This window comes from Ovis canadensis, chromosome 19 (genome assembly GCF_042477335.2).
Source record: "Ovis canadensis isolate MfBH-ARS-UI-01 breed Bighorn chromosome 19, ARS-UI_OviCan_v2, whole genome shotgun sequence".
NCBI classification, from domain to species: Eukaryota; Metazoa; Chordata; class Mammalia; order Artiodactyla; family Bovidae; genus Ovis; species Ovis canadensis.
In genome coordinates, this window is record NC_091263.1 from 67,206,675 (window position 1) to 67,220,946 (window position 14,272).

At 59.6% G+C, this 14,272-nt stretch overlaps 1 protein-coding gene across 15 annotated transcripts in view; it reads right to left on the reverse strand.

Moving 5' to 3' along the window:
• The window catches only part of PTH1R (parathyroid hormone 1 receptor), a 25,398-nt gene continuing 11,126 nt past the window's right edge, over positions 1 to 14,272 (reverse strand). For 9 of the 15 annotated variants that reach the window (XM_069561884.1, XM_069561893.1, XM_069561886.1 and 6 more), the window contains 13 exons: positions 9,610 to 9,712; positions 7,642 to 7,776; positions 5,940 to 6,050; positions 5,718 to 5,836; positions 5,422 to 5,516; positions 5,034 to 5,226; positions 4,442 to 4,595; positions 2,855 to 2,915; positions 2,456 to 2,522; positions 2,072 to 2,166; positions 1,308 to 1,449; positions 1,159 to 1,200; positions 1 to 521 (listed from right to left, as the gene is read on the reverse strand). In XM_069561884.1, coding sequence (XP_069417985.1) covers positions 144 to 521; positions 1,159 to 1,200; positions 1,308 to 1,449; positions 2,072 to 2,166; positions 2,456 to 2,522; positions 2,855 to 2,915; positions 4,442 to 4,595; positions 5,034 to 5,226; positions 5,422 to 5,516; positions 5,718 to 5,836; positions 5,940 to 6,050; positions 7,642 to 7,776; positions 9,610 to 9,712 — 1,695 coding nt within the window. In that variant the 3' untranslated portion in view covers positions 1 to 143. Of the gene's footprint in view, positions 522 to 1,158; positions 1,201 to 1,307; positions 1,450 to 2,071; positions 2,167 to 2,455; positions 2,523 to 2,854; positions 2,916 to 4,441; positions 4,596 to 5,033; positions 5,227 to 5,421; positions 5,517 to 5,717; positions 5,837 to 5,939; positions 6,090 to 7,641; positions 7,777 to 9,609; positions 9,713 to 14,272 lie in introns of all 15 variants that reach the window. The other 6 variants (XM_069561883.1, XM_069561881.1, XM_069561889.1 and 3 more) reach the window with 1 other exon arrangement.

The window sequence follows — 14,272 nt, forward strand, 5'->3', positions numbered from 1 at the left end:
TTTCCTTTTCCCTTTTCTTCTTTTTTTTTTTTTTTCCTTTTTGTCCTCCCAGCCCCAGCCCTGAGTGGGCAACTGTCCAACAACCCGTCTCTTGGTCCGCCTGTCCACCCTCACGTCCACAGGTCCAACCCTCGGGTCCCTGATCACATAACTGTCTCCCACTCCTCCTGCAGCAGGACAGGTGGCCTCTCTGGCGCACAGGCCTCCTCATCCAGCCCCGAGCAGGAGCCGTTGAGGAATCCATCTTCCTTAGGAGCAGCCACGGCAGGTGGTGTGGCCTGGAGAGCTGGGGACCCTGACTTGGTGTGGCTGGGCAGCGGGGGGTGGCCATTGGTGGTAGCCGCGGGCAGCAGGCGGGGGCTGAGGGGCAGGCCAAGTCCCGTGCGGGGCCCTACGTTAGTCACACTCGTGTGAGACACCATCGGACCGTAGCTGTAGCTGCTGCTCCCGCTGCGTGCCTTGCGCTTGAAGTCCAGTGCCAGTGTCCAGCGGCTCCAGGATTTCTTGATCTCAGCCTGTACCTGGGGTGGCAGTAGGAGGGCAGGCAGTCAGGTGTGCCCCAAGCCCTTCTGCCACATGTCCCCAACCCCAGCAGTGCCCGCATCCCTGCCCCTAACAACGCTCAGCACTATTACTGGAAAATTTCAAGGCCAAGAAAAATCCCGTCATTCTCAGAACATGGTGCCTGGCGGCAGGCAATTGACACACCCAGAATGTAGAAGGCTCAAATGACCCCAAGGGTGGCTGAGTGTTCAAACTGGATGGCAGACAATTCAACCGTGGGGTTGAGAAAACGCTTGGCTGTGCCCACACATCCTGAGCCTGAATCATCTGGAAAGACTTTTCTCTGCCTTCAGAACGTCCTCTGGGATGTTCTGGGAGGAACAAATTGAGAACCAGGCAGGAGAATGAAGGGACAGGACTTGGGTAGCCCCTGGCACTCCTTTTTTTATTCTTTAACTTTTTTTTAGTTTTTAGATTTTTGGGCACACCACACACCTTAGTTCCCCAACCAGTCATCGAACCCAAGCCCCCTGCAGTGGAAGCGCAGAATCCTAACCCCTGGACCACCAGGGAGTTCCCCCCACCCCACCCTACCCCCGGCCCCTGGAACTCCTGCGGCCTCCCCATCTTGCCCCAGTCTGGCCCACCGCTTACCTCACCATTGCAGAAACAGTATATGATGGCAACAAAAAATCCCTGTGGAGAAAGAGTCTTGGGTCAGGGCCCAGAGAGGCATCCGGAGAGGGTGGGAGCAGCTTCCCCCGCCCCACCCGTCCCTCCTGCCCTCAGACAGGGCTGCCCACCTGGAAGGAGTTGAAGAGCATCTCGTAATGCATCTGGACTTGCCAGAGAGTCCCTGAGACCTCGGTGTACGGCGTGGCCATGAAGACGATGTAGTGGACGCCAAAGAGCGGCATGAGCACCAGTGTGGATTTGAGCAGCTTCCTGGGCCAGTGGGGCAGGCAGGTCAGGGTGGAGTCACTTCGGCCTCAGCAGGCACTGTGCACCTCGACCTGCCAGCCCCAGGCTCTAGAAGCCACTAAAAGGCCCGGAGCTCTGGCAGTTCACCTAAGCCAGTGACACTTCGCTGTCTCAGCAAAGTGTGAATAGGGCCCCTTGGTTCTGAGGTGTCCCAGAGTGGACCATAAGTTCTGTCGTCCTGTCCCTGCACCTGCTGGCCCCTCTGCTGGCGCTCCCCTCACTTATCCCATTGACCCTCCTCAGGTTTCAGCCAAACTTCCACCTTCTCAAGCCCACCCATTGCCCATCTGCCTCTCAGACTCCCTGTGACCGGCTCTCTGAGGAGAGGTCTGGGTTTGTCCTGCCTTCACGGACCCCAGCTCTAGTGCAGGGGCCTGGCACCATGTGGCCCAGGCTGGCTTAGGGGGTGCTCCCAGAAGCCAGGCAAGATCCCACCACGGCCGGCAGGGCCAGCCAGGGAGTCAGGAGCTGAGCCCTTCCTTGAGACAGGCTCATCCCTGGGGCCTCTGCCTGCTTTTGAAATGTGGTGCTGGGCTCCAGTGACCCCTGGGGTCTGAGGCATCTACGCACAGCGGACGTGGCTCACCGGTACTGCTGCCGCGTATCACACCGGCCAGCGTTGGTCTCCCGCAGCTTGGTGGCGAGAACCCGCACGATGTTGATGAAGAGGATGAAGTTGAGCTGTGGGAGTGAGGCAGGGCTGCATGCGTCTTGAGGCCGCAGCCCCAGCAGGGAGGGCGGGGACTCTGAGACCCACAGCCCCGCCCAGGCTCTGCTCTGCTTAAGCGTGTCTCCAGGTGGCTCGTGAGGTCCTTGGTTCCCCATGTGGACTGGGGTGGGGGTCAGCTGCCTCTCTAGCCCTGTGGCTCTAACCTTGGGGTCCAGGGGAGCCCCTATAGTTCCCCGTCAGGGGCTGATCATCAGGACCCAGGGTCCACACTCCCACCCGGCCCTGAGGCCCCCTGCTCACCACAATGGAGGCCAGGATGGGCACCTGGATGATCCACTTCTTGTTCCCAGAGCTGAGATCCCAGCACCTAAGAAGGCCGAGGCTGTCAGTCCCCACACTCCCCACAAGGAGGCTCCAGGGGAAGTCGGTTCTGACACATGCACTCCCCCACCCCAGAGCATAGGAAGGGGAGTGGGGATGTGGTCGGGCCCGAGGCCACCCACAGAGCCCCTTCTGCAGTGGCGTCTGGTGACCCTGAGTGGGCACCCAGCTTGAAGCTGGGCTAAAAACTCCTGAAACCGGGGCCGCTAAGGGCCAGGGGACAAGAGGTGCCCCCTCATATGTTCTACGGAGAAAGGGTAGCAGGGGTGTCTCTGGCCTGTGGCCCAGCCTCCTGCTCCCTTCTCCACCTGGACCTACCCGGTGTTGGCCAGGGTAGCTCTCACACCAACCCACACAGCCACGAAGATGGCAGGCAGACCTGTGGGCAGAGCGAGACAGAGTGTGAGGAGCTCTAGCTGCTGCCCACTTCTGTGCCACTCCCCTCACCCCTGGTGACCCCGGCTTAGCCCCCCACTGTCCCTGACCTCCCCCCGCTCACCCTGGGCAAATGGGCTGCTTGGTGACACAGCCCTGCTTTTACATGTGCTGCCCTGCGGTCCCCACAGCCTCCCCTCAGGGCTCCAGCCCCCAGGACCCAGTTCAGCCCTCTGCCCTCATCGTGGTTCTGTATCTTGTACCACACACATGCACTCCTGATGAGCACTTGGTGAAATAAGGGATCACTAATTTATCCACACCCAGTCCATTCTGCCCTAAAGGGTGCTGTTCTGGGCTGGGGGCTCCCTATGGAGGGGAGCTTACAATCAGGGGTTTTCTGTTCCAGAATCCCCCCTGCTTTGAGAAGTCCCCATGGATGAGGCTGGATAATGTGAGGGTTGTTGAGCCAGGAGCTACAGAGGAGTCTCAGTGTGCCTAAGCCTGAGCCAGTTCAAATGGTACGTGGTACCTCTGAGTGAGTTTTGCTCTAGGAAAGAGCCTCATTCCCCACTCTCCACCCCCTCCCACTTCATTCTAGGTCTGGCATACCCTTGGGAGGGGCAGGGCATGACCTGGGTTTGTGCAAGGAGCTGTGATGTCCCTGTGCCACAAAGTTCTGTCTGTTCCCTTATCTGTGTGCAGACATCCTCTACCCCAGAGCCTGCATCAGCCTGCAATTCTGGGCTTGCCACGGGTGAGGTCAAGGTCAGAGTGTCCACCAAGGAGCTAGGAGGCTAGGATTATCGATCTGAGGGCCTTGAGGTGCTGAACACGGAGAGGGCTCCACCCACCCAGCCTGCCCCTCTGCAGTCTGGCCAGTTGCCCCGGAGCCCGGCCAAGCTCTGGAGCTGCCAACAATAATGGACAATTATCAGTAACTCAATCCTGGAGCCCGTCGGAGAGGAGGGCAGAGCCCCAGCAACCCATTCTGCAGAGGGGCTGTCGAAGCCCAGAGGATGCTACAGAGCCAGGGCCTCCAGTTCTGGGCCACGGACCCTGTGCACGGGGGTGGCAGAGGCCTGCATAGCTCCACGCAGCATGGGGAGTGGTGGAGAAACAGGACTCGGGGTGGAGGGGGGTGTTCCGGATGCCAGCTCCAGTACTGGTGATACAGTGATAAGCATAGCTGCTTTCCAACTCCAGCCCCACGCTGATCTCTGACCCAAGGTCCACTCTGATCCTGAGTGGAGTCTTGACCTGAGAATTGCCTGCCCTTCCCTCTTCTGGCCTGAGCCTCAACTCCAGGTGAACCTGCCTCCAGGACAACCCCAACTTCAGGCTGAGCCAACCCCAAGTGAACCTCTGGCCAAGCCCTGTTCCCTGAGCCTGGGGGGTCAGCCTGTGGGGCATCTACTGCCCCACATCCAGCACAGGATGTGCCGTGTGGGTGCCTTCCCCTCAGTGTCCCCTCAGGGTCCTCTCTGACCCTGCCGTCCATGGTCCCACCCTGCCCGCGTGCCTGCGTACCCCAGCCGAAGACTGTGAAGCCCCAGAGGTACTTCTTCTCTGAGAAGAAGGCCATGAAGATGAGGCTATGCAGATACAGCCCCTCCACCAGAATCCAGTAGTAGTTGGTGGCCAGGAAGTAAAGGAAGAAGGTCACAGCCACCCGGCAGCCCACCTAGGAGACCAGCTGGTGTTAGCCAGAGCGCAGGGCCTGCATCTGGGGAGGGCTGGGAGGGACTGAGGGCAGACAGTGGTAGGGGATGCTGGTAAGATCGGACAAGCTCTACTAAGGGCAGGGGCTGAGGAGTGTGTGCTGCAAAGATAGGAGGACACTCAGGACAGTGGTGGGGACGCGGGGATCACGGAGAAGAGGTGGGGTGGTTGGGGGCCTGGGCTGAGGCAGGAGAGTTGATGAAAGTGCACGCCGGGCGGGGAGGGGATTCGCAAAGCCCTAGGCAACAGGGGTTGGAAGGATGCAAAGGGTGGATGTGAGCGGCCCGGAGCGCGCGCGTGGTCGCAGGAGACAGGTGAGGGTGCGTGGGGCTCCCGCGAAGCGGGCGGTGGTGAGGGGCCCAGGGCGGGCAGGCGCGGGCCGCCGGATCGGGGCACTCACGTAGCCGGCGGCGGCGGCGGGTGGCGGCGGTGCCTGGGCGATGGCGCGCAGCTCTTCCTCGGTGAGGCGCTCGGCCTCGTCGAGGGCGGTGCCCGAGTAGAGAACCGCGTCCTTGACGAAGATGCTCACGGCGCGAAGCATGAAGGACAGGAACAGGTGCATGTGGATGTAGTTGCGTGTGCAGTGCAGCCTCCTGCAGGGCACGCGACGGCACGGTGGGCGGGGGGCACGCGGCGCGCGCTGGGCGGGCGGGGGGCGCAGGGAGGCAGAGGGAGGCCCCGTTCTTCGGCCCCACCCAGCCATGCCCCTGACCACGCCCACTGCCTCCCTCGGCCCCGCCCACGTCCCCCTCCCCACTGGCCCCCGCCCCACTCCTCGCCCCGCCCACCTAAAGTAGGCCAGGATGAGGACCGCCACAGTGAGAGATGCCAGCGAGACGGAGTAGCCCACGGTGTAGATCATGCCCAGGCGGTCAAACACCTCCTGCGCAGGTGGGGAGTTACCGTCAGAGCCCTGGGACTCGGGTGAACACCAGGTTAAGGGTCGGAGAGCGCAGGTACGTTTGCTGGAGGAGTCAGGACTAGGTCAGAGGTCACCGGGGGTGGTAGTGATGGGGCAGCCTGATCCGGGTCAGGTGAGGGGGGCGGGGGGGGGGCCGGGGGGTGGGGTGGGGAAGGCTCGCACCCGTTCGCGCGTCTCATTGGTCAGGAACTTGAGGCACTCGCTGTAGTTGGCCCACGTGCGGTTGTGCCCAGGCACCAGCTCCCAGCTGCCATTGCGGTCACAGCGGCGGTAGGCATGGCCTGCAGGTCCGCAGGGGGAGGTCAGGGCAGTGAGGTCTGGAACCCCTGAGCTTCAAGTCCTGACGGTGACCGCGGTCCCCCACCCTACTCCAGACTGCCTTACCTTTGTGATTGAAGTCATAAATGTAGTCGGGACAGGGCATGGCCACCACCTCCCCTGGAGCCCCCAGCGGCCAGCACAGGATGTGGTCCCACTCCGGCAGGCAGGGGCGCCCTGTGCCCACAGAGACAGACAGAAAAAGGTGGAGGACACCTGTCCAGATCCACAGTTAGTGACCCAGAGGAATAAACACACCTGTGCTGGCTCCTACAGGGTGCACCCCAAGACTGGAGAACTCAGGCTTGGAGCATTCTGGAGAGAATGTATTGAGCCCTTACTCCCGACTGTGCCCTGCACCCCCTGGCCTCATAGATTCACTACAGCCCCTCCTTGTGGGTGTTGGCAATGGCCCCATTTTCTAGATTGGCTAGCAGAGGCCAAGAGAGGCGAGTGATTTGCCAAGGTCATACAGCCCAGGGCCCTGCCCTCCTCAAGTTCTCAGCCCCTGGCCAGGCCTCCCTCTTTTCTCTCTGTTCTTGGTCCCACCTTCCAGGTGTCCCTGGAGAAGGGCAAGTTCCCAGAGTAACTCTCCTTCAGCTGAGAATGCTTCCAGCGTGATCCATGCCCAAGGACCATGGACTGGAGGCAGGAACTCTCGTCTCCAGTGCCAGCTGGACTCCTGAAGAACTGCCCACCTCATGCAGGTGTCCGCCTTCTTTGCACTTCAGTTCCTTCACTGGGGAATCAGGATTGATACGCACTTCCGCCACTACCCGAGACCCACCCTGAGCACCTGCTCTCAGACTCTGGTGTCCACTCATGGAGGGACATATTATCCCCCAAATCTATGAGTGCTAATTGTGGGATTCAAGGCAGGGCGACACATCCCACTTTGGGGCTCCAGCCTCACAGCAGAGACGCTAAGTGACCTTGGAAAGACTCCAGCCTCCGAATTTTCCACTTCCCACCCCCAGCTCCCTTCTCTCCCCCTGCAGGGCTCCAACCACAGGACTCTCCAGCCACCCTGGAAGGTTGCCTTGACGGCTAGACCCACCCTGGCTTGGTGAAAGGCTCTCTGTCCTGGGCACCATATTCCCAGCCCCGCCTGGCCAGGCCTACAATTCCCTCTGATCCCTGGGGAGCCACAGGGTGACCACAGCCTCCCAGATGTGGCCCATCTGGAATCTGCTGCCCACCCAGCCGGTTCAAACCAGCCCTGTGGCTGCAGCCTGGGTTCCACGTTTGTCTCTCCTTACCTCCCCCAGGGACAATGCAGCCCGCATATCCCTCCCTCTCTTCTCTTCTGCCCTCCTCCTCCTCCCCCTGTCTGGCCCCACCCCTTCACAGCCACCTTCCTGTCCTGCCCCCCCTCTCCTTACCACCCCACTATGTGTCTTGATGCACCTCCTCTGACATATTGAGTCCCCGTCCTGGTGCCTCTTGGTCCCCTCTGTCTCCCTCTGCCTGTCTGTCTCCATGTCTCTCCCAGCCTCTCCCTGCTCCTCTCTTTCCCAGATTCTCTGTCATTTCTCTCCATGGGAGGGGCCATAACCCAGGGTCTACCCCTGAGGTGTGTGGGTCAAGTTCTCTGCCCACCTCTGGGGGTCCAAGTCCATCCAGCTTGCCTGCCCCCTCCACTCCATCTCCTCCCAGCACCTCCCTTCCTCCAAGAGCCGAGGAGCGTGACATCACATGGAAGTGGCAGAGCCATGGGGCAAGTGGGTCCAAGTTGGTCTCAGATGGTTGCATCGAAGCACAGACGTACCTCGGGGCCTGCTGCCAGTAGGCACCTCCTTGTCCTCCTCGGACTCAGGGTGGAGCTTCCCAGATGCCTTCTCTTTCTTGGGCTTCCCTGATGTGGACGCAGATGCCCATCCTTTGTCTGATTCCATTATGTCGGCTGGAGAAATCAGAGCAGTTATGGCTGTCAACAGTACTGCTATGCAGGAGACCCAGGGTCCCCTCCTGCCTCGGAGACTCCCCCTCCACACAGTGAGGGTTGTCCCTTTCCCTGCTGACACCCAGCCTGACGACAGGTAGAGATGTGCTTTACAAACAGCAAAGTGCCTGCCAGGTACAGAAGAAATCAGGAGGCATGCAGACTGTCAACAAGGGGCTCAAAGAGGAGCGAACGCCATTCAGGTGTGGGATCAACTAGCGGTTTGAGCAGTAAATGCGGGCAGAAGTGTCTGATTCAGCAGTTGTAGCCAAAGCCCACCAGGGGGCGTATGGCAAAAGCAGACCGTGGTGGTTATGTCAGCAGAGGTTAGAGAGCAAAAATGAAGTCTGGCCAGAGCACCCCGTAGGTCTAGAAGCTGGTGGTATGAAAGACAAGAGCAAGAGTGTGCAGTTGTCAGGAGAGGGCCAATGAGCCCACCTACCCCATCCCCTGCCCTGGGATGCCTGAATAAGGGGTTCACAGCTTCCACAAGGGACCCTGGAGCCTCTCCATCTCAGATGGGACCTGGCCTTTCCCTCTCTTACAAGTCTGAGGTCTCTCTTCCTCGCTGAAAAGTCTTCCTCCTTATGTGACCTTCAGCTGCAGCCTCCTGGCCCTCCCATGTTGGGTTTTGTGACAACAATGGGATGCTAATTGCAGACACCCTGGGCTGAAACAGGATGGCTGTGCCCATTTTCCCACCTGAACCTGAGAGCATCAGTAGGGTGGGGGTAGCAAGATGTGATGGAGTGAGAAGGGAAGGCCTCCATGGTTGAACAGAGACAGCAGAGGGAGGTGCCTCCAGGCTTCCACAACCAGAAAGAGGGCTGGGTTCAGACCCTCCCAGCCCCTGATGTGACTGGGGCGGGGGACCAGGGAGCCACTGGTGGGGCCAGTGTGGGCAGGGCTCTGACAGCAGAGACCATGTGAGTCCCTGTGAGTGGGAGCAGGGGCTGTGGGCTCCAGGGGATGTCACTGTGCGCTTGTGTCTGGGGTGTACATCACCACCCTCTCCCAGGGGGCTGAGGGCCAGTGCATGGAGGCCAGTGCCCACCACTCATGTGGGGTCTGGATCTCTTCCAGGTCAAGGGGATTAATCAAATAGAAGTCAGAGGCCGCGCTGGTTGCTCATGAAGCCCCATTTCCGCTTCCAGGAAATGGACTCAAGGAAGAGACCAGCTTGAGACTGGGGTGGGAGCTATGAGGTCAGGTGACTACCCCTCCCAGCTTGACCTTGGCCGGGGTTCCCTGGAGATGCTGTGTTGGTAGGAGGGAGCGTTCTTACCCCTTCAGGAGCCTTCTACTGGACAGTGACCATGACCGACATGGATACCCATCCGTATTCCTCTATTCTCCTTCCTTTCCAGCCCCATTCTGAGCCTGGACACCCTGCCTTGCCCTGTGCCCAGGGGCCTCTTTCAAAGACGTATTCATGCTTCTGGATGGCACCGGGTACTGCTTCCTCCTCTAGGAGGCAGTCCCGGCCCACTCTGGTGCTCCTGCTCCTGGTGGGCCTCACCACATCTACGCATCAGAGATGGTTCGGACTGTAGCTGCCTTCATGACCTCCTATCCCAGCCCTGGGAGGGGAGGCTCAGGGCATCTCTGAACCTGCTGACTTTCAACTCACCTGATTCACCCCACTTTTGGTCCTCACTGTGGCCTGGCCCCCTTTACCTGGGCCCGCCCTCCCTTGGTGCCACTTGCCTTTGCCTCCTGGGCTCCCACCTTCTTCTGGCCCCTCTGTGTCTCCTGCCCTTGCCCCCCTAGACCTTCCTTCAGCCCCGCCCCCACCTGGCCTCTGCAGGACTTCTTTGAGCCGCTTCTCACATTGGGCCTGGGCGCGGTGCAGCAGGAAGATCTGCTCCTCTTTGGTCATGACGTCATCTGCATCCACCTACCGAGCAGAAGGTCAGATTGCAGGCAATACTTCCCCACCGAGTGCTGGACGCCACAACTATCCCAGCCTCCTTGAGGGATGCCCCCCAACACACACACACACACACACACACACACACACACACACACGCGCGCGCGCGCGCGCGCGCGAATGTGGGAAATCCGCCTTATGTAGCTCCATTTTACAGACAGGCAGCCTTGGCTTCGAGGGGAACGGCCTGACCTGCCTGACCTACCAGAGGGAAAAAAGGGGAAGGAAGGGGGGCTGTCCCCGACTTGTCCGATAGTAACCCCACAGAAAGCAGCTTCTGATAGTCGCTGTCCAGTCTGTTCCCCAAGGGGGCGTGGGAAAGGGATGGAATGTCCCAGGATGGATGCTCACCGGATCTTGCCGTCTGTTGGGGACCCTGGGTAGGGAGGGGGTGGGTAAGGGTGGCGAACTCTGGGGAAACAAACGGGGGGCCTGGATTCCTGCAAGTCCTAGTGCCCCTGGGACCTTAGGAGTCACCGATTTCCATCCTGGCCCTCTCCCCAGTCAGTGCTTTCCCCGTGAATGGGTGAACGGCATGAATGGCGAGTGCCTCGGCCCCTCCCACCCTTGAGGTCCCAGGAGGGAGGGGATGGAGAAACTGCTGGCAAGTGGTCTGGGTTGGGCGGGGCACTCGCGTGCAGGCTGTGGGTGGGAGTCACCCACATCCATCGCTTATCTGGAAGCTTTCCTCCATCCCTGTAGGCCCTGTGTTCTGGTGATGTGGACAGACCTTGGTTCCTGCTCTCCCCTCGGCCCGGGATGTCCTTCCTTCCTTTCCTTCCAACACTGCACACCCTGGGTACTGGCTGCCACCCGCTAGGTTCACTGGCAGTATTTTAAGGACGGAAACAGGAACATCATGGCAGGGGAGAGTGGGGGCGGGACTCACTCTGAGCCTGTTTCCCTGACTTAGGGTTGGGAGTCAGAGGTTAAAGGCAGCATCCTGCCCCGGGAACAACTCAGTGTGCCCCAGCCCCGCCACTGCCATGAGGGACCACAAGAGGTTAATACATCCCCTCAGGTCCCACCCACCTTCACCTTCCAAGACAGGGCCGCGTCCCTGCAGAGCCGCAGAACTGGGGGAAGTGTCCCATGAGACTACTCAGACCCAGAGCTGGGCTGTGACCCCTCAGACTCCACAAGGCAGAGCCTGGTTCTCTTAGACCTTCAGCGGGCGGAGCTGCATCCATTCAGACATCCCCTGGCAGGGCCGGGTCCCTCCAGTCTGCGCGGAGCTTTGCAGGGCGGGAGAGCCCAGAGGAGGCGGGGGAGGGAGGCGGCGGCCTGGGAAGGGGCGGGTACCCGCGCTAGGGGGCGGGCCGGCTGGCCGGGCGGGTCAGGGAGCCCGCTGCAGGGAGAAGTTAATTGACCGAGTCTCTTGGTGGCAGCAGCAAGGGCTTCTAGAGCCAAGGAGTCTCCAATTGGCTCGGTCGGACGTGGGTTCTGCTGGTTTCAGTTAGCGGAGGCGCGTGCGCGTCTTCGCGCGTGCGCGTGCGTGGCTGCACAGCCTTAAGTGGCCGCGCACACGCCGTCTGGCGATGTGTGCACTTGTGTGTGCCCCTGTCTCTGTGAATTCTCACGTGGGGATCTCCAGCGTGCACATTTGGGACGTGAGCCTGAGGTGTCTGTGAAGGTGTTTCTGGGCAAAGGTCCGCGTGTGCGTGTCTGCGAGTGTGTGATAACGGTTGCTTATTAGCCTGCATGCCTGTGGGTATCCGTGCTTTTGCGCGCATATCACTGGCATCTGAATTGGACCCCGAGATCTCAGCTGGACCCAGTGCCCAGGAAGGGCTGGAGAGATTCTCACGTGTTTGCTGCTGGCCCCTGCAGCTTCTCTCATTTTCCCCACCTCCAGCTATGACTGAGCAGACTAGGGCAGCAGTGGCCCTGAGAACTGGGGTTTGAGGGAGGCAACTCGGGTCTGCCTTAATCCAGGAAGCTCCCAGACTAACCTGAGGTTCTCTCTGTGTCTCTGGCATTGGGGACCCAGGCTGCTAAGGAGTCTGAGCCCATCTCCACGACAGCACCCTTTCACCACCATTTCCGTTATTGCGACTAGCACTCTGTCAGCTAGCACCATCATCACCTTGACCACCAACACCAACTCAGCCACCCCCCACCAGCACCAACACCACCAGCAGCAGCAGCACCATCACCACCAGCAGCACTAACCACTATTAACACTGGCATAGTCACCATCAGCACCATGACAACTGGTGGAAGATCATGACCATCCCCACCGCCAGTGCCTTCTCCCCCAGCACAGTGACCACCACGACCGTCACCACCACCTCCAGCACCATAGCCACCAAAGGCAACATGAGCACCATCCTTGCCACCAGCCCCATAGCCACTGTCAGCGCCATCTTTCCTGTATCTTAGTCTTACTCCCTCAGCCCCCTTCCCCACCACCCTTTCTCCTGTCCACCTTTATCTCTTTCAAGACGAAGATACTCACCATACTTTTTTTTTTTTTCCCCAGCTGACAGAAACCTTCCGAGTGGCTGACAGACTTCCACCAGTCCCCAAAGCCTGGCACACCGGCCCTCTCCACAGACAGACTAGCCCACTGATGTGACTGAGTGTCACAGCTGGTGCCCTGGACTAAAGACAGGCAGGCAGTTGTGGGTTGAAAACTGCCCATTTGGCAGACTGACAGACAGACAGGTGTGCAGCTGGGCGAGGACCAGGAGCTCACTCCTTACCCTCTCACAGGCCCAACGCATCTGCTCAGCCTCTAACTACTGCACTCTCTCTGTGGCCAAGAGGAGGCACATTCTCTGCCCAGAACTCTCATTTCCCGGTGGGTCTGGGAATGCCCAGGAATGGGGAGGGTATGTGCTTCAGGCATCAGATAGCCCCCAGATTCCTCCACCCACAGGGTCAGGGGCATCATCTCTGGCCTCTCTAAACTGTATGACCCATTTGTCTGTCACCCAATCACAGCAGAACTGCCACTGCAGCAAGAAGAATTCACGTCAGTCAAGAAAGCACTTTCAGGACTTCCCAGGGGGTCCAGTGGCTAAGACTCTGCTCCCAATGCAGAGGATCTGGGTTCGACCCCCGGTTGGGGAACTAGATCCCACAGGGCACAACTAAAAGATCCTGCATGCCACTACTAAGACCTCATGCAGCCATATATATATACACACATAAGCGCACACACACATATAAGCACTTTCCCAAGGAACAGAGGGCAGCCCTACACCAAGTGCATCCCCAACTCGCTTTAGAGCACAGCACCCCTGCCTGGGATGCCACCACGTCTCCCTGCACCTGCACCCTCTCATCTAAGGAGATTCTGCCACCAGCACTGGAGCGTGAATCCCGCCTCCACCACCAACTGGCGTTGTATCTTTGGTACAGTTGTTTAACCCCTGTGCCTTAGCTTTCCACCTGTAAAATCAGAACAATAAGAGGGCTGTTTGGGGGACTTCCCTGGTGGTCCACTGGTTAAGACTCTGCCCTCCCGCTGCAGGGGGCATGGGTGCGATCCCTGGTTGGGGGACTAAGGTTCCACATGCTGTGCAGCACTGCCAAGGATAAAAATAAATAACAGGGCTGCTGTGAGAGTTAAACGAGGCACTGCATGAAAAGCGCTCCACCTTCATGGAACTTCATGGAGGTGGAGCCCATGGAAAGCTGTAGGCTACCACTGCTACCAGGTCAGGTGCACCACCAAGTCGTGGCTTTCCGAGTGTGCTTATGAACCCCTGTGCTGCAGGACACCATGGGTACCCCCAGGCTGGGGACCCAGAGAGACATGGGAGATTGAGTAGATGACCGAGTCCAGGGGGCCACAGTGAGGGGCACGGGCCGGGGATGGATGGGGTTCCAGGGAGGATTGGGAGGGGGGAGTACAGGACAGCCTGCAGGGTGAGGTGTACTTGGCAAGCTTTGGGGCTGAAAGGCATTCCAACAACTCCAGATGTGGATTTCTTGATTCACCCTGGACTCACTGCCAGACCCCCCACACTTGGGCTTAAGGGGCAGGAGGGCTGCCTCCTCTGCTTCTGCCCTGAGTGAGGAGGTCGTATCTCCTGGGACAGATGCAGAAAATGCTGATAGCTCTGATTCTCCTCCTGGCCTGGCCACGCCCTCCGCTGTGCCGTCCTCAACCAGCCCCTTTCCCCCTGCAGAGTTCAGGTCTCCTCGGCCTGGCTCCTGTTAAGGAGGACTCAGACTTACATCATTTTAGATCCAGAGAGTCTGTGCATCTTGGGTCTCACTGGTGAGGACTGAGGGGCCGGGGGCTGCATCATGGCCAAGGGTCAGTTAATCCATACGCACCACTGACAGGGTCACTGAGCCCTGGTGACAGGTGTCCCGAATCCGGCTTCCTCCCACCCCCCTCCTAGGGTCTTAGGTTAGGGCTGACTTCCCCTGACCTGACCACTGTAGAGCTTGGCTGCAGCACTCTCCTCATGTTCAACGATCCCACATGGACCCTTCCTGGGTGCACACATGTGCATGATCTGCCGTTTGTGAATAGGCAGGGAGAGAGGTGGCCTGGGAGCCCAGAGTTGG